The sequence below is a fragment of the Lactuca sativa genome, chromosome 8, assembly GCF_002870075.4.
Source record: "Lactuca sativa cultivar Salinas chromosome 8, Lsat_Salinas_v11, whole genome shotgun sequence".
In the NCBI taxonomy this organism is placed as follows: domain Eukaryota; kingdom Viridiplantae; phylum Streptophyta; class Magnoliopsida; order Asterales; family Asteraceae; genus Lactuca; species Lactuca sativa.
Genome location: NC_056630.2, coordinates 4,589,875 through 4,609,762, shown reverse-complemented (window position 1 = coordinate 4,609,762; position 19,888 = coordinate 4,589,875). Strand labels below are relative to the sequence as shown.

The 19,888-nt window shown below is 33.3% G+C and overlaps 1 protein-coding gene across 1 annotated transcript; it reads left to right on the top strand.

Moving 5' to 3' along the window:
• Positions 1 to 10,676: 10,676 nt before the first annotated feature.
• LOC111910992 (AT-hook motif nuclear-localized protein 19) lies at positions 10,677 to 12,556 on the top strand. Its single transcript, XM_023906759.3, has 2 exons — positions 10,677 to 11,769; positions 12,078 to 12,556. The coding sequence occupies exon 1, from the start codon at positions 10,931 to 10,933 to the stop codon at positions 11,765 to 11,767; it is 837 nt and encodes a 278-aa protein (XP_023762527.1). The 5' UTR covers positions 10,677 to 10,930; the 3' UTR covers positions 11,768 to 11,769; positions 12,078 to 12,556.
• The last annotated feature ends 7,332 nt before the right edge of the window (positions 12,557 to 19,888 follow it).

Here is a 19,888-nt window from a genome sequence, read left to right as displayed (position 1 = left end):
GTAATAAAAACATCGAATTCTAGATGGTAAGTAATCACAACTTTATTTGATAAGTAAAATAAACATAACAATTTAACATAGATTTTGAAATACTTCATTGTAAACAACATTGGAAGTTTTATTCGTTAAATTATTATCTTTATCTGAAATCAATAACTTCAATCATTCTCTGATATTTACTCTGGATAAAGCAACATATAACTGATCATGTGAGAAAACAGGTTCTCGCAAAAACAAATCAACATTTGACAATGATTGACCCTGGTTTTTTCATTTTTACTTATGGTCATAGCAAAACAAACCACCAGGGGAAATTGTCTTCTTTTGAATTTGTATGGAATTTTGTTGTCTGAAGGTGTTAAAGACAACCTTGAAATAAAAACTCGATGTCCAATGTTGCTTCCAGTTAAAACAATTGTTTTTATGACGTAATTACCCAATGATACCACCTGAAGTCTAGTATCATTACATAACCCATTTTTCTGGTTGATATTTCTTAGTAACATAATCGAAACACCGACTTTAAAATCAACTTATGGTTTGGCAAACTGGAGATTTTAAGTCCATTTAGAACATCAGGTGAAGATAAACTCTCATCAAATTGATTGTGAATAAACTCTGTTTGGCAGATGCTATCTGAACTGATGTATTCTTTTTCTTCTCCAGGAAACAATGAAAGCAGATGCTCGCTTATTTCTTGAACAACTTCATTTTTCGATGCAAGTATTGATATTTCTTCAAAATATTTTGGATCGTTCGAGTTGTCAAGAAATGATGGATATACAAACTCAATTAATGAACCTATAAGATCAGAAGATTAAGTAATAAGAAGATCTTCAGGAATATGAATAACTGCATCACCATCATTAGAACCACCAACATTTCTCTCTCCTATATCCAAGAGCCAATTTGCAAATAATCTTGTTTTTTGTATTTCAGACGGAGTGTGATGTTCTACCTCCAGTTAGTAAGAAAGAAGCAATACTACCTGAAGCAATACTGCCTGAAGCAACAATTAAAACAATTTGTCTTTTAGATCTGATAGTTGTTGATCAATTCTTCCAAAGAAAGGTTTTTCCTGTTCCACTATAACCATAAACAAAAAACACACCTCCTTTATTATCTTCAATTGTTGCCATGACATCCTTAAAAACACCTTGTTGTTCATTTGTTAGTGAAACAATAAGTGTCTGAAATTCGTTTTGAAGACTTGTGATGTCATAAGATAACTCCTCAGTAATCAAACGATTGTTAAAAGACGACACATAATCAAGATCTGGGTAAGGCATGCCTGTGTAGTTCTTGAGGCTGGAATTGTTACGAAGTAGAAATGATTCGTTATCAAACAAAGTCAAGTTCTTCAGTTGATGACCAGTAAGGGATAAATCTGTACATTTTTAAATATAAACTTAGAAAAATATACAAATATATAGTTTATTTAAAAAAAGGTAAAAGTAATGAAAGATAAGTATTATACCAGGAGACTTTAATCGATTTCGTTGATTGTAAAGAATTCCGTCCGAAAGGTATTCCCATGTATTTTCCCAAACAAATTTTGGTCTTTCGAAACTATCAGAGATCGACATCATTGAAAATAATGACCGTATGTAATAACCAGTACTTGAATGGCTTGCTTCTTTAATAGCTTCAATGTACTTCCTATCATCGCCTAGAAGCCCTAAAGCATAACATGCATATCAAAAAGTAGGACATATTTCTCCGTTTACTGTTTGAATATCTTCAAAAGATTTAGGACCTTTGACCTTGTTTAAAATAATTCTTAAGAAATATGCTTCACCAAGTTTAGGTGAAACAGAATGAATTCTCCCAATTGAAAAACTTGCTTCCCTTGGTTTTCGGATCCGTAATTTAGGTTTCCACACAAACTTTGTAGGGAATTCAACATAAGTATGATCTCGGGCTTGTTTATACATCTCATTACACTCAAGCCAATATGTGAACATTGAAGATGCAACTGACAGTTTGTCAAGGATATTGTAAATATCATCGTCTAGATCATAAATAACTTATTGTTGATCAGGAAGATGAAAAGGAAACCAAACCACAACAGGATACCTATAATTAATATCATAACCAAATATTATCCATGATGCTTCACATGCAGATATATATCAACACTCATAATACTCTTTTATTTCATCTATTGAATCATCGGTACCACCTTCGTTGTTGGATTGTATGACAACAAGTGTTGCTCTGTCAGGACTCTTGTTGATATATTTGAATAATTATTTTATAGAACCAACTTGATTGCACCACTCAACATTAATGTATCCTTGATATCTTTTCAAAAGGTCTTTGTTATATGCAAAAACGTGTCTGTTATCCAATCTGACACCAGACTTTTCAACAAAAGATCCATCATTCCGTCTCCTATATATCAGAAAACTATCTTCATCAGCTGAAGTTTCATTGGAGAATATTTTTTCGGAAAGTTTTTTGAACACTTATTATCAACCATGCATAGGCATTTCATATTTTTAGCACCTCAAGGACCATGCATCATGAACTCGCTCATAAGTAAATACAAACAGGATCTTCATTAATGTTTGAAATCTCGACTGAATATACAAATCAATTTGTTCAATAATACGGATTTTGTGATCAGAGTGCATAAAGAGACATATATGATTGTGAGGCAGTCCATGCTTTTGAAACTCAATTGTGTAAACAACTATAAGAAAATTTGTAAAATAAGTTAGATAAGATGTCAGTAATTTAAATAGATAATAAATGAAATGCAAAAAGGTTTTTAGGTGTGATAGTAATTAAAATATAAATATGAAGATGCTAAAATTAAAATTGTTAAATTAAACATACCTCCTTGAACCTTTCCGAACAACGATTTCTCTCGTAAGTCTTTAATTACTGCATCAAGCTTTATTTTTAAATAACCTACATAGGATATATGACCTGTCTTCAAGTTTGAGATTTGTGTCTTTAAGAAACCTTTTGATTTCAGGCCATTTTGGATTGCATGTTATAGTTATAAAAAATTTTGGATATCCAAACCATTTACAAAGGGACATAACATCCAAATAGTTCTATTGAATGTGACGTGCACCACCAGTAAAAGAAGAAGGTAAGATAACACGTTGTCCGATGTTGGAAAAAGTTGTCTTCCCTGATCTTGTACCTTGCTTAGATTTCCATAGGATGCACATCTAAGAATTTTTTGTTTTTTCCATATGAAAAAAAAGTCTCTCGCTTTCAATCATTGTATATGCATCAACCAAATTTTTTTGGAAAAGCCTTCTTGAATTAAGAATTAATGAGAAGCTATTAACCTTATCTTGAATTTTGTAAGCATAAAATTCTCTCATAATATAGTTAGGCCGCTTGCTGCTGCTTGAAGACGTTAGACCTCGATGAAGGATGTCTTCTCTGTAACCATCATCACCATATGGAAAGAGTAATGGATACTGAAGAGTAAGATAAGAAACATGTAATTCACTAATACGTTGAAGAGACCCCAATGAAGTTGTACGATGATATCTCTATTTTCAAAGAATCATCAATGTCTCTAACAATTAGAGCGACAACCTCAGATGCAGACGGCAAGTTATATGTCATTCCTTGTTGTATCCTTTTTCCAATAAGGCGTAAATTAAGGTCAATGTGAGGATTGATTTGGAAAAAATATCTTACCATTCTATAACACCGAACCAACACATTATTAGAATCCAACATAAGCTTCAAATCGTGTATAATTTGAAGATCAATTGAATCAGAAGTTGACGTAGATGCATCTTCTTGTCGTCTGAGGATAACATGAAATTTAAAAGTTAATAGTTGTAATAATAAATAATGAAAACATATGAAATAATTTTGATATGTGTGAATATGTACCCACAATTGTTTGCCTATTTGAGTCCTCATTGTCGGTGTCCTATATGTATAACTGAGAGAATTTTGGTTTTGATCCATTTTAGGGTAGTAGACTTTCATTCAATTTTATGATAAGTTTGTGTAACGTCCGTCACTTGAGGTAATAATTATTTAATATTTCTTATTATTTGTTGTTGGGCTATGAATAAAGCTTATACATTTCTTATTTAACATTGTTTAAGAGACAAAACTCATGGGTAAACATGCATCTATAAATAAAAAGACTAAAACTTTTTCTCTTATATCTTTGTGCTCTTATGTTATGATTTTTACCACTAAACTAAAACATTCCAAAAATCATTTACTTTTTACATTATATATATATATATATATATATATATATATATATATATATATATATATATATATATATATATATATGTTAAGATTCTGAAAAGTTTTAACAGTAAAGTGGAGGATCTTTGTATCATTTGGTCCCTGTAGTTTTGTATAAATATTAAAAAACGTCTCTTTTTGCTTTTATTATATATATATATATATATATATATATATATATATATATATATATATATATATATATATATATATATATTAAATTTCTCTTGGCTTAGCTACAGTATAATGGGTCATCTTTTGTCTTATTTTTCCCTTCTATTTTCCTAGTTTTTCTCTTTGCTTGCTTCATTTAATATGTCAATTTTTCCCTTTCTATTTCCCTTTCCAATTCTGTCTCTTTTCTGTATTGGGTCTTTTTATGTCGTTATTTATATTGATGGTGGGTTTCTTTTGCTTCCTCACCGCTTGCTTGAGTACGTGTCCGCTTCTGATTCTCACTGCTTCTTTCAGGAGTGATACGTGTTCTGTACACGTCTCCACTGGTTCCTTCACCGGGTTAATCTATCAACAGATTCCACCGCGTCAAAAACTTCTTTATTCTTTTTAATCACTCACTTCCTCACTTCCACCGCCTCTCTCTTCTTCCGTTTGCCTCTAGCCCTACAACTCGCCTTCCATACTGCTCACGTGAGCGCTGCTCACCGAATTTCTTCTCTAACTACAATATTGATCCCCTCTTCCTGGCGATTGTCTCCACCACCTCAATCCATAATTTCTTCTGATCATCTTCTGTTGTTCAGTTTTTCTCATCCACAAGGTGTAACCATTTCAACCGATTTCTCCCGATCCGCAGCTATGGCTAGGTAAATCTCAGCTATCAAACGCTTATAAAACCTTAGGGTTTTTTTGTACCAAATATTCCTCCACCTATTCTACTTCTCATCATCTTCCGTTTACCCGACATGGACCGATCATCTAGGCGGAAACCACCTCATCACACGGAAGAATGAGGAAGCCCCCAAGCAGCAATAGAGAGCGAAGACCGTCACAAGTGCTTCATATAGGACGTACGTCATCTTCCCATCGACCTGCAGCTATCGCCAAGTAAATCCCAGCTACGCTTATAAAACCTTAGGGTTATTTTCTGTGCCAAATATTCTTCCACCTATTTTACTTCTCATCATCTTCTATTTATCTGTATCTTTAGGTACCATCGTTCTCTCCACCAGTTTTGTTAGTACAGGTTGATGATTTTAAATATTTTGACTATCCCTACCTGTGAATCTTTTTTAGAAAAGTTTTTATTCCCCTTGGAGATCGGCGTGAAGGTAACAATCTTGACACTGTTTGTGGTTATCTGTTGCTGGAACTGTATAACACAATTTCGTGTCTGGTGAGCCTACAAAAATTGATTTGGGTAAAGGTACACAGATTGATGTTCGTTGCCAGGTTTCTTTCTATCCATTTTATTATTTGTTTCTAATACATATACAATGCATGCCAATTGTTTGTGAAAATGCCCAACTAAAACGTATATGTCATGTTAATGGTTTTTATTCGAAATTGTTCCAAATTATACAGTAGCACAATTTTTTTCTTCTATCGTCCCAACAAAAAAATAAAATGATTTATGTTTCTTCCTTCAGTCTAATACATAAGTAGTAATGATGAATTTGACTAATTTCTTAACTTTGTGATGGGTGTGTAGAGCACTGGACCTGAGATGCGAAACATGGAAATGCAATTTGCATTCTGTATTTCGTTTTGTTGGATTTTTGTGGTGTTTCCAAAATATCGACTCAGATTTTTGTTAAAAATATCATCTTCCAAATCTTATTCATCATTTCAACCAGAGAAAGTTCATGACTTGGTAAGCATAAAGACTTTTGTATTCTTTCAAATGTTTTGTGTATATTGTTTTGCCCTTTTTGTTGTTTGTTACTATTATTTGTATTGTTGTCTTTACGTTTTGTCTGCTTCTTTTCTCTTCTATTGTCTGCTGTTTCCTAAAAAATTCTTTCAATCGTTAGCATCTTCTTCAGTCCGCTAATCTACCCGCGACCCGACATGACAAAAACTTTATATCTCATGTTAAGCACAAACTTTTCTACAGATTGATAACTTTTGGAGTGTTTCTGATTTTAGGATGCCGAAAACGCCCTTTTCTGGGAACCTCCTCTTGAGATATTGTCCGAATCAAGAATTAGTGCAGGTATGTCCAAAATATTAGATTATGTATAATAAGTAATCTTACTTAATATTGACTTGCTAATGTAGGGCTAAAAGTTTGCGAAATCTCCATTCCTTCACAATCGACTACATGCACAGCAACACCCCTGAAATTTAAACCGGATGAACTTTTTGGATCATCATCAATCGGCATCACTGATTCCATTCCGACGAGGTCAGTATCTGATTTCCATGTAAATCATGAACCAACAACTTTCCAGAAATGTCTCAAGTGGATTCTATGATTATATCAGAGCATCTGGATGCCGTTCCTGAGAATAAATCTCCTACATCTTCAGAGAGATTAAGAAAGCAAAAAAGAAATTCCCTTATAGCACACACAAAAAAAAAACAAAGTAACTTAGCTTAAGTTGTAAATGCTACAAGTGTACATCTTTGACTAACTTTGACGTTGATCATTTTGTTCTCTCATAGAGTACCCATAATTGCTTATAATTTCCGAAGTAGACCTTAAGATGCGTATGAATGAAATCCCCATCAAAGATTTAATCAGGCTTGCAGAACATAGGGAACGAATAGCTGCATGTTCTTATTATTTTATTGAATGTTAATTCACTCTCATTGGTCTTTATTTATTTTTATTTTATTATTTACATAGAAAAAGGAAGCATCTACATCAGGACAAAGGTATTCAATTCAATCACAAATACTTCATATGCTTGTGTTTCTTGACTATATGTTGCTCAAATGTTTGTTTTAAATTTCATGTTTTTGGCAATTGTCTAACATTATCTGAGATAGTTCCAAGTCTAATGAAACATGTCACGGAACACGAAGGAATAAAAAGATTCACAAAAACCCTCTCGTATCGAAAGCTTCTTACCCCCGCGTAGCGGGGGATACCTATCTAGTTAGAATTAAATTGCATAAAAATCAAGTAACATTATTTTTCAAACTATTTCAAAAAATTAGTTAAACACTTAAAAAATGATTAAATTCATATGTTCATAGTATATCATTTTTCATATTCTAATGTGTAACGATATATGTAAAATTCTTTCGAATCATCACAATACATATACATAATTTCTTTTTGACAATGAACATTTGAACATTGTTTAAAAAATTTACGTTGAAAATTGTATTTATATAGATGTTAAAAAAATCAAACTTTTATATAAACATCAAGACTTAATATTATATACTAAAACCCATTAAAAATATTTGACTTGAGGGGGTAAAGAATTTTTTTTCTTAATACTTCATATGGAGGTTAAAAAAATAAGTCGAAAGTTTGTGATGATAACATTTCATTAGATAGTGTCATTTTAATATCATCGTTTATATTCTATCAATATGAAACATCATAAAATGTATAAAATATGATAATTCTACAAAAAAAAAACCTTTCATGGTCGACCTCATGGTTCTAATAATGTTGTAGTTGATGTGTAAATCGATCAAAATCAAGAACATGAGAGAATAAAGATGTAAGAGATAAGGTTTTAGCATTTTTACTTATAGAATAAAAGAGTTTAATAAGTTTGTTTACCATGCCAACGTGGGATAAAATTCTCTTTTATTACGTGTCTTTTTGTGTCATATTTTTTATCCAACATCATTTTAAAAAATTGAAATGAAAACAATCAATTATATGTAAAGAGGCTAACACATTTCTTATCTCACATTGCTTAAGAAACAAAACTCATGAGTAAACAAATATCTATAAGTAAAGAGACTAAAACGTGTTCTCTTATATCTTTGTGCTCTTATGTTCTTGATTTTGACTGGTTTTTGCATAAACTAAAACATTCCAATAACTATTTATGTTTTATATTATTAGATTTAAATTGCATGAAAATCAAGTAACACATTAGTTTTTAAACTATTTAAAAAAATTAGTTAAACACTTAAAAAATGATAAAATTCGTATGTTATCATTTTCCCTAGTCCAATATTGTATAATGATACATGTAAATTTCTTTCGAATCATCACAATAATATACATAATTTTCTTTTTGACAATGAATATTTGAATATTACTTATAAAAAAAAATATGTTGAATGTTGTATTTATATAGATGTTAAAAAAAATTAAACTTTTATATAAACATCAAGACTTAATACTATATACTAAAACTCATTAAAAATATTTGACGTGATGGGGTCTTAAGACTTCCCATACAAGTTTAAAAAGTAAGCCTTTATGATGATAACATTTTCATTAAATAGTGTCATCTTAATATTATCATTTATATTCTTTCAACACGGGACATCATAAAAGGTAGAAAATATGATAATGCAACAAAAAAAAATCCATGATCGACTGCATGGTTCTTGGAATATTGTAGTTGATGCCTAAACCAATTAAAATCAAGAACATAAGAGAACAAAGATATAAGAGAAAATATTTTAGCCTCTATACTTATAGATGTATATTTTCTATGAGTTTTGTTTCTTAAACAATATAAGATAATAAATATGTCTACTTATAATTGATTGTTTTCGCTTCAACTTTTTTCTTAAGCAACGTTGGATAAAAAACATGACACAAAATGACATATAATAAAGATGAATTTGATCCAACATCATCATGGTAAATAAACTTAATAAACTACTTTACTCTATAAATAATAGTTTCCTCCTAAGTTAAAACAACTACATAATTCTTTAGTCATTTTTTATCCTTAGAAAAATTTTCAAATATTAAAGTTCAAGGAAAAAATATAATTAAACATTCTATTATTTGATTATAATGATGTTGAGTAATGAGTTGATTTTAAGTATAATGTATCCATTTTCACCAAAATAGTTTGAATATTAATGTTACTTAATTTTCATGAAATTTAATTCTAATAATATACAACATAAATGGTTTCAAAAATGTTGTAGTTGATGCATAAACTAGTCAAAATCAAGAATATAAGAGAACAAAGATATAAAAGCAAATTTTCCAGCCTCTTTACTTATAGATGTGTGTTTTTATATAAGTTTTGTTGTCTAAGCAATGTGAGATAAAAAATGTTTTAGCATCTTACTTATAGGTGATTGTTTTGACTTATTTTTTTCTTACGCAATGTGCCATAAAATAACATAACACAAAAGGACACACAATAAGACGATTTTGATCCCACAATGTCATGATAAACAAACTTAATAATCCATTTAATTCTATAAATAAAAGGTCTCCCTTAAAAGTTAAAATAGTTTTATAATTTATTAATCATTTTTAATCCTTGGAAACTTTTTCAAATATTAAACTTGGATTTTATATATCAATTTAGTGTACAAATTATTATTGCTTTTAATATCAATGACTAATAATTTTCAATTAAGATATATTTGTTAAAATTATAACTAAATAATTTTAAAATGCATAACGTGCGAGATTTCACATAGTATATATATATATATATATATATATATATATATATATATATATATATATATATATATATATATATATATATATATATATATATATATATATATATATATATATATATATATATAACAATTTGTGTATTGAAGTATTATATTGCATAACTGGAAATTCGCTTATAACACGGTAAATAGTCAATCTGAAATGAACTCAAAACATTCATCAAGTTAACATTTAACCAGTTTGTTTAGTTTAAATCTTCATAAAATATTTCAAAAATTACGAAAACTATTACTTAAAAAGCTTAGAGCTCCTGATAGAGAAGATGGTAACCTCAAAGCAGTGGGGAATGTTATGTCCAGTGAGGTAATTTTTTGTCTTACCTAATGACTCATTCAACAGTCAAAAGACAAATTGTGAACGCTCCCTACTATGCATATAATGAAAGAGGAATCAAATATGGATCCAAGTCAAAGTTGCGTCCGGCTGCGAGTTATTTAATTATATGATGAATGACAAAAATTGCATTCAAATCCCAACCACATGAGAAAACAAAGGAGTGCACCCCACTACCTCATGCGCACGCTACCCCACACCCCTCCAAACCCTAATTCCAAAGACCCTTTCTCTCCTCTCTAGTTTTTCTTTTTCTCGATGGAAGAAGAATGTGAATGAGTCACATGAGCCCTTGTGTACTCAACTTCCTTATTACGAAATATATAGCAAAGTAGCTCACTCAATCTTTCCTAAAAATTGTGACGAAGATAAAGTGTATATATATATATATATATATATATATATATATATATATATATATATATATATATATATATATATATATATATATATATATATATATATATAGAGAGAGAGAGAGAGAGAGAGAGAGAGAGAGAGAGAGAGAGAGAGAGAGAGAGAGAGATGATCACAAAAACTTTGTTAGATATACCCTCACCCACTAAAACCAATAGCCAAGCCAACAAAAGACACACATAGCTCCCATAGGGTATCTTCAAGATTAAGTAGCAGTTGTTTCTTCTACACCACCACACTAGTACTAGTGGTTCTGTGTATCTTTTCAATTTCAACTAATCATCAAGATCACGAGGGACTGAGAAAAGTTTAAGAGAGTCTTTATCTGTGTTATTGAGCATGTCAAACTGGTGGACTGGGCAGGCCAACCTAGGTGGTGTAGAAACACCATCAGGTGGTTCCTTGGCTTTAAAGAAGCCAGATCTGGGAATATCAATGAACGAGAACAACACTGGAAGTGAAGAAGATGAAAGAGACAACAACAGCGATGATCCAAGAGAAGGTGGGATCGAGACTTCAAATAGGCGGCCTAGAGGTCGTCCACCAGGCTCAAAGAACAAGCCAAAGCCCCCGATTTTTGTGACAAGGGACAGCCCCAACGCGCTTCGTAGCCATGTCATGGAGGTTGAGAGTGGAACTGATGTAGCTGAAAGCATAGCTCAATTTAGTAGGAGACGACAGAGAGGGGTTTGTGTTATGAGTGCTAGTGGGACAGTCATGAATGTAACCCTAAGACAGCCCACAGCACCTGGTTCAGTCATGGCCTTACAAGGCCGATTCGAGATTTTGTCACTAACCGGAGCTTTTTTACCTGGTCCTGCTCCGCCTGGCTCAACAGGTCTGACTATATACCTTGCGGGAGGTCAAGGTCAGGTTGTCGGTGGGAGCGTGGTGGGGTCGTTGGTTGCCTCCGGACCTGTGATGGTAATTGCCGCCACATTTTCCAACGCTACATACGAAAGACTCCCTGTAGAGGAAGAAGAGGAAGCAGATAGTGTGGTGCAGGCAGGGATGGGTGGTGGTGGATCACCACCGCCACTTGGGATGGGTGGTGATGGAGGAGGGTTGGGTGATCCGATGCCCGGGTATAACTTGCAGCCCAATTTGATCCCTAATGGTGGTGGACAGATGAACCATGAAGCATTTGGCTGGGCTCATGGCCGGCCTCCATATTAGAGGTAAAAGTTAAAAACGAATAACATCATTATAACTATAATTAAATCTGAATAAGGTCTATGTGATGTTAAAGCAACAATATTTGATGATATTGATCAGGTTGTAATGCATGAGAAAGAAAATTAATCTCAACTCCTGGATTTGTATATTTTGCTTGTATTAGTTACTTGGTCTTATTCTACTTAGGGAATGTCTGTTTATAAATATAGTTGATTTGCAGATTACAATAAAAATATTTATAGAACTTTTTATTTATATGTTTCAATAAATGTTTTAAATTAACATATGATTAATAATCACTCTCCTATAGGTTTTATAGTATTTAGTCTTTGCAAAGGCTGTATACACATTCCAAAATTTCCCACTGCTCTGTCAAGAATAACAAAAGCGTAGAGGTTCGCACTTTGTTGGTCATTGCCAACCTCCTCGAATATGTCATAGCCGGCCTTAGAATCGTAAACCTGCTCAAACGCCCAAGTTGGCCGGGTATCAAGTTTTTCTTGCTTTGTTGATCATTGGTTGGACATGGTACTATTGTATGTGATAGATTTCAAGGGTGTAAGTGTTATAATTCGACGGACCAAGAAGAAGTAAAAAGGAAAGAACAAAAACACCAAAATTTTGGTGGAAACCCTAACGGGTAAACAAAAATCATGCGACATCGAGAGGGAGATTACAACATGATTTTTTTTCTATTGGTATTACCTTTAACAATAGGGATGTTATTCTTTTACTTAAGAAAATTGATTCATCCACATAAAATATATGATTCAGTGACTTGTATGATAGCTAGAAGGGTATGGTATCTTATGTGGATGAATGAATTGATTAAGTGAAATAATAACCTCCCTTAAAAATAATATCTATAATTTAGAGATCTCTCTTGTCAATGTGATTTGTTCTTCCCTAGAACAAGAACCCTTTATGAAACATATAGAACCCTAACTATCACAAAATATAACATACCAAATTTATCTCTATAGAGATCAATGAACAAACCTTTCAACTAAGCATCTTCTTTGAATGTGTTATAATTCACCACATGATACTCGACCTCAGTAGTAGAAAATGATATTGTTAGCCTGCAAGGTTGCTTTTCAAACTCAAAACACAATCACTAATGGTGGAAACCATTAGAGTTGTTCTTCTGTCCAAGTCACCAACATAATCTACTTCATAAAATACAACAACCTATTTTTAGAGTTTTTCAAATTTCAAACGGGAACTCAAAGTACCATATAAGGTATATGATAATCTACTTAATTTCTTTTAAAGTCTCTTTAACATGATTATCTTGAATCAAATAACAACACTAGGTACATGAGATAAATCATAACATGAACAAACCATGACATACATAAATGAATCAATTACACTTATTAAACTCTACATGCATACTCAATATCATCATTTTTCATGTGGACATATATTCAAATTCATTAAGGATGACACGATTAATCACTTATATCATGAATTTTGAGAAAAAAATTATTAATAACCCTATTAATGGATATAAAAATGTTACAATGAACTTCCTTTGGGAAATATAGTAGGTACTCTAATCTTCCATGTAACACCCATTTATCGCTTTACAATATAATCCAAAATAGACATTTTAGATAGAAGATTACTTAGGATAAATAATCTAAAGGAAACGAATCCATACATATAAAGAATGTCCAAACGGACTTTGTCAGAGGAAGTTATGATTTTTCTAAGATTCAGCGCAATAGTGTGCTCACAAAAATCGAATTTTAGAACGGTAAATTATTAGGAAAAATAATCTAAACGAGATTTGAAGATCTCATCAATAAGAATTCGTCGATATAAAGAAAATCGAGAACGAAATTCATATGTAGGAGTTATGCTTTCTGCAGCGATCCCTAACAGGCTAAGTGTAACAAAAAATATAAATTTTTGATAGAATGAGAATTAGTTGTTGGGATCTAAACGAAATTTGTAGATCTCGTCGAGAGATTTCTGGGGATATAAAGAACATCAAAAAAGAAGGTTTTATGAAGAAGTTATGTCATTCCGATAATCTGGAAAACTGGGTGCGCGGAGTGCCCGTCGTGCACTGATGATGTGGCAGCACCAGAGAGTGCCATGTGGCAAGTCGACCGTTAACCTCCTTCAAAGGTCAAGGTGACATGGCACCTTACAGTTGTGACACGTGGATCCAGGAGATTCGACACGTGGCAGCCTTCCAGAAGGAATGATGTGGAGCAATGCGGCATCGACATGTGTCAAAAGACCAGAGGAGCAAAGTTGACGTGTCTGACATGCACCATGCCTTGCCCGGTGCGCATTTCCAAGTCCTATAAATAGAGCTCATTCCCGTATATATTCCTTACATCCAACCCCTATAACTTTCTCTCTCTCTCTCTCTCTCTCAATATTCTCCCATGTAGAGCCATTTTCCCTTAGTTTTCTACCTACGGAGAAGCCCTGCGACCCCCCTGAGTATGCATCTGAGTAGTAAGCTTTGAGTAGGAAAACTCGAGTCGGTATTCTGCACGTTTAGATTCTGGTTTTTATCAAGAATCTCTGTAAGTTAAGCTGCATTCTAGTTTTTTCAGTGTAACTTATATTTATAGTCATATGTCGTTTTTATAAACTTATAAATAAGAACTATTAGTAATTCCAAGTTATAATACGAATTCATATACTTACGAGAGAGGTGTCTAGAATGGTCACATTGGCTTGCTTGTTAGATTTTAGAAAATATATATGTTGGAATGATCATGCCCCCCAAATGTCATGCCTAGTTGATGCTTACTTTATAGAACTATCAATATTTATTGGGATTATTGATAGACCTAGCCTACATTACCAGATTCCCTTAGGATCTAACAAGTTATAGTATTATAGGTTAATACTCGTTAGGCTTGTTGCACGTCAGTAGGATCTTCCGGTTAGTTGTTGATCTTCGAAGTAATTATCCAGGTGAGTTCTTCAGGTGGTGAGTGTAAATTCTTAGATATGTTCATTCAAATAGGAGTCACAAAAAATAGAGAATCGAGTGCGGCTATGTATGCGTCCAGTAATGTGTCAGTAGTATTTTAGGCATCGGGATAGGCTACATGTTTAGTTTAGTTATTTCTTTAGCCGATAAGCAAGTCTGATGATAAGTATGTCACCAGTATTAGAATGTTGGTTCCAAATTTTCGAACTGATAAACCTGTAATGATAGCTTTAGTTAACTTCCAGGTAGTTGGAACACCTGGTCACATTATCATTATAATCTAGATTCATGTGCGATTTAAGGATATAGCTTAAGCCTTTTAGAGGCATTTTACTGAAAAATGGATTATGTTAGGACGTCGTAGATACATTTCCTTAATCAATTGCCTTAAATCCAACCGACTGTGTTCCTAGACAAAGAAACCAATTGACATTTCTCATCTGAAGGAGATCTTTCATCATAGAGTATAGTCCAAACCGACGAGTTCTTGATTTTAGAAGACTTCATGAGGAGTTCGGGAGTACATCTAAGATAGATAATAAAGTTAAATGCAACAATGTCGACAAGATCATATGAGGATCTCGAATATCCTCTTAGAATGACATTTAGGAATTAGCTTAAGGAACGCTAGGAACAAGATTTCGGGGACAAGATCTCTGTAAGTAGGGGAGAGTTGTAACACTCCACTTCTCGCTTTACAGTATAATCTAAAATAAACATTTTTGATAAAAGATTATTTAGGATAAATAATCTAAACGGAAGTTGTAGTAATCGGAAAAGCGAATCCATACATATGAAGAACGTCAAAATCTGACTTCGTTAGAGGAAGTTATGATTTTTCTAAGATTCATTGCAACAATGTGCCCATAGAAATCGAATTTTAGAAAGGTAGATTATTAGGAAATATAATATAAATGAGAGTTAAAGATTTTGTCAATAGGAATCCATCGATATAAAGAACATCGAGAACGGAATCTGTATGTTGGTGTTATGCTTTCTGCAGCGATCTCTAACAGGCTAAGCCTATCAAAAAATACAAATATTTGATAGAGTGAGAATTAACTATTAGGATCTGAACGAAAGTTGTAGATATCGTTGAGAGCTTTTCTGGGATATAAGGAACGTCAAAAAAGGAGCTCATATGAAGATGTTATGTCATTCCGAAGATATAGAAAACCGAGCACGCGGAGTGCATGTCGCGCACTGATGACGTGGCAGCACCGGAGAGTGCCACTTGGCAAGTCAACCGTTCCCCTCCTCCAAAGTTCAAGGTGATGTAGCACCACACGGGTGCGACACATGGTTCCACGAGAATTGGACATTTAGCAACCTTCTAGAAGGAATGTGTGGAGCAATGCGGTGTCAACACGTATCAAAAGACCACAGGAGCAAACAAGGCTGACGTGCCCGACACACACCATGCCTTGCCCGATGCGCATTTCTAAGTCACATAAATAGAGCTCATTCCATATATGTTCCTTACATCCAAACCTAGAACTTCTCTCCCCCCCCCCTCTCTCTCTCTCTATATATATATATATATATATATATATATATATATATATATATATATATATATATATATATTCTCTCTTGTAGAGCCATTTCCCATAGTTTTGGACCTGCGGCAAAACTCTGCGATGCCCCTAAGTAAACATCTGAGTAGTAGCCTTCGAGTAGAAGATCTCGAGTCAGTATTCTGCACGTTTAGATTCTGGTTTTCATCAAGAATCTATATAAGTTAATCTACACTCTAGTCTTTTTAGTGTAACTTATATTTATAGTCATACGTTGTTGTTATGAACTTATAAATAAGAAATATCAGTAATTGCAAGTTATAATACTAATTGATCTACTTAGGGGAGAGGTGTCTACAATGGTCACGTTAGCTTGGTTTTTTGATTTCAAACAAGTTATATGCCGAAATGATCCTGCCTCCCAACTGTCCAACTTAGCTGATCCTTACTTAATAGAACTATTGATATTCATTAAGATTATTGATAGGCCTAGCCTACATTACTGGATTCCCTTAGGGTCTAATAATTTATACTATTATAGGTCAATACTCGTTAGGCTTATTGCACATCAGTAGGATCTTCCGCTTAGCTGTTAACCTTCGAAGTAATTTTCCAGGTGAGTTCTTCTCACTATATTTTATACTCTAGTATATATCCTCTATATTTTAGGATATAGTTACCCTATAGTATACACTTAGGCAATTAGACTATTATTGTCATGTTCTTGTTTTGTGAATTGTCTGCTGTATGTGTTGATATTGTGTGGGAGTTAAGGGTGGACCAGCCTTGTGCTGAAGGCCAATAGACTCGGGCAGACTAGTTGTATGCTAAAGGCCGAATTGCGGTCCAACTATATGTTGTAGGAAAAAGGGGGTGGATTGGCTTCATGCTAAAGGCCAATGTGCAGTCTATATATATGTTATAGGCAAAAAAGGGCTCACCAACTTTTTGTTGAAGGCCAAAGGGCATACCAGATCTATGTTGAAGACCATTATGTGTAAGCATTGTGTATGTATTGTGGAATATGATATATTGGGGGAACTCACTAAGCCTAGCGCTTACCCAATTATTTATAAATGTTTTTCAGGAACTTCATTGGTTCGTGAGAATGACAAGGTTTGACTGTACACACACGCATTCACAATCATGTTTCCACATAATGTAATAAATACTCTGATGTAAATAAATATTTTGAATATATAAAAATGAAAATTTTTTGTTGAAAATTTAGACGTTACATTCCAAGATAGTTTGATAAATGTATTACTAAAGGATAAAGATAAATACAAGTTGAACATGTGTTTTTGTATTTAAGGTAACACTCTAATTTTTAATGTAATGTTATTTCTAAATTGTTAGTTCACATTTTGATTTAAAAATTCTTTTTAACATTATGTTTAGATTAACAAATTAAATATATCATATCAATAATTCAAATATATTAAAATTAACCAATAATGTTCTATTAAAAACAACTTATCTATACTAATCAATTAACTATTATGTTAGAAATCAGTAAATAAATTAGATTTAAAATTAAAAGAACGATGAAATTTCACAGACTAAGGGGGTGTTTGGATAGGAAAAAAAGAGGAGCTTATTGCTTATTCCCACAATAAGCTAATTTGAGTGTTTGGATAAAATTCAGCTTATTAGGCTAAATAAGCTAATTTTAATAAGCATCTCTCCCCATGCTTATTGCTTATTGCTTATTCTCACCACAAATAAGCTATAAGCAATAAGCTAAAAATCTAATCCAAACATCCCCTAAATAAATAACTTAATATGGTTTGAAATAAACAATTAAACATCAACACCTATATCTTGTTTTCTCATCTAAAAATACATATAGGAAATAAAAATTTGACAAACCTCCTGTTTACTTATATCTTCTTATTATATATCACAATGAAAAAAGGATACCTTTAGTGTAACACCTCAAATTTCAAGAAAAAAATTTCATTTTTAATTCACCAATCATTACTCATAAATTCAAGTTATCACATAAATTATAAGCTATTATCAAAACAATATCAGAGTAACCCAAAATCCACAAGATCTCATAAGTCGGAGAATGTGTACAATCATGCATCCGCCTTCCCGGAATCTACAGAAGTACCTGAAACACATTTAAATCAACACGGTAAGCACAAAGCTAAGTGAGTTCCCAAAATACCACATTTACAAATAATTAGCATTTCGTGGCTAAATCTCGGTAAGGACCCTCCGATCATGTGTCTCAGTGAAGACCCTCCGGTCTCACGTCTCATTATGGACCATCTGGTCATAACTCAACATATACATATGATAATATAACAGCATAAGTCACAAAGACAAAATGCATAATAATATATAACAGTATAATCAAATAAGACCCTCCGGTCAACAATATGAATAAGACCCTCCGGTCGATAATATAAAGAAGTCCCTTTTGTCAATAATACAAAAAGACCCTCTGGTCACACATACATTAACACACATGTAAGTATAGTGAGAAGACTCGCCTCGACCGTTGCGCGAGTAATCATACACTGCCGTTGCCGCTACAAAATGGCTCTCGAACTGAACCAAACAACCCTACAACATAATCAATAACTGAGCAAGTCTAAACCCTAGCACTAGGCCAAAAGATGTCCCAGCTAACTAGGCCCACTAATAACCTAAACCCATTGGGCCCACCAAGGCCCAAGACCAAAAGATCCACAAATGTCCACTAATGGCCCAATTTTCCAAATTGGCTTAATCCTAAACCAAAACACACCTTCTCAGATGGCCCAATAACGCACCAAGCAACCAGGTCCAAGAAGGTAGCCCACATTGAAGCCCAAATGCGGAAATCCACTCAGATAGAGTACGCGGGGCGTACAAACATGTACACGCAACATACTCGCTTGGAGGCTTGTACGTTGCGTGTACCTACATGTATGCCCATTGTAGTCACCTTATCTAGCCCAAACTCCATTTTCACTTAATCCAATAAGACAAAGCTTCCCAAACCACATATTTGACCTCCTTGAGATGAAATACCACGTAAAGTTGCCAACTTTACATCCACATGTGACTAAATGAAACTCTTAAGCTAGAAAGGGACTTAATGGGTGACTTAATACATGCATGACCCCATAATACACATAAAGCTTGCATCTTGATGATCAAAGATGCCAAAAAAATCATATCTGAAAGGATGAACCTTCAATCAACTTAGCTCATCCATTAACTCAAAAAGAAGGCTAAAATCACAATAAACTAGAAATGAGGAGATCTATACACAAGGCAGGATTGACACTTGATACATCAAATGGCTTCCCTACAAGATGATGGCTCTGGATCTAAGTCCAGTCCATCCAAAAGCTCAAGAACTCCCTCAAGAGGCAACAAAATCGAATTAGGGTTTCTAGGGTATGGAGGTTGGCTTGGAAATGAAGAAAAAGTACTATCATTATGCTTATATAGGGTACTACCCTAAGTTTTAGGGTTTCATCCTGCCGCTCATACGCCCAGCGTACGAGGTCTCGCACCCCGACCCAACTTAACCTCTACGCTGCGTGATAGCTTCATTTTATTTACTTATTTTTATAGTTTATTTTAGTACATTTCATTCGCATTTTAGTTAACTTTCATGCATATTTTCCCTTTTGT

What these genes read in the sequence shown, in the direction of transcription:
- LOC111910992 (XM_023906759.3), top strand. Translation starts at nt 10,931, where the DNA reads ATGTCAAACTGGTGGACTGGGCAGGCCAACCTAGGTGGTGTAGAAACA.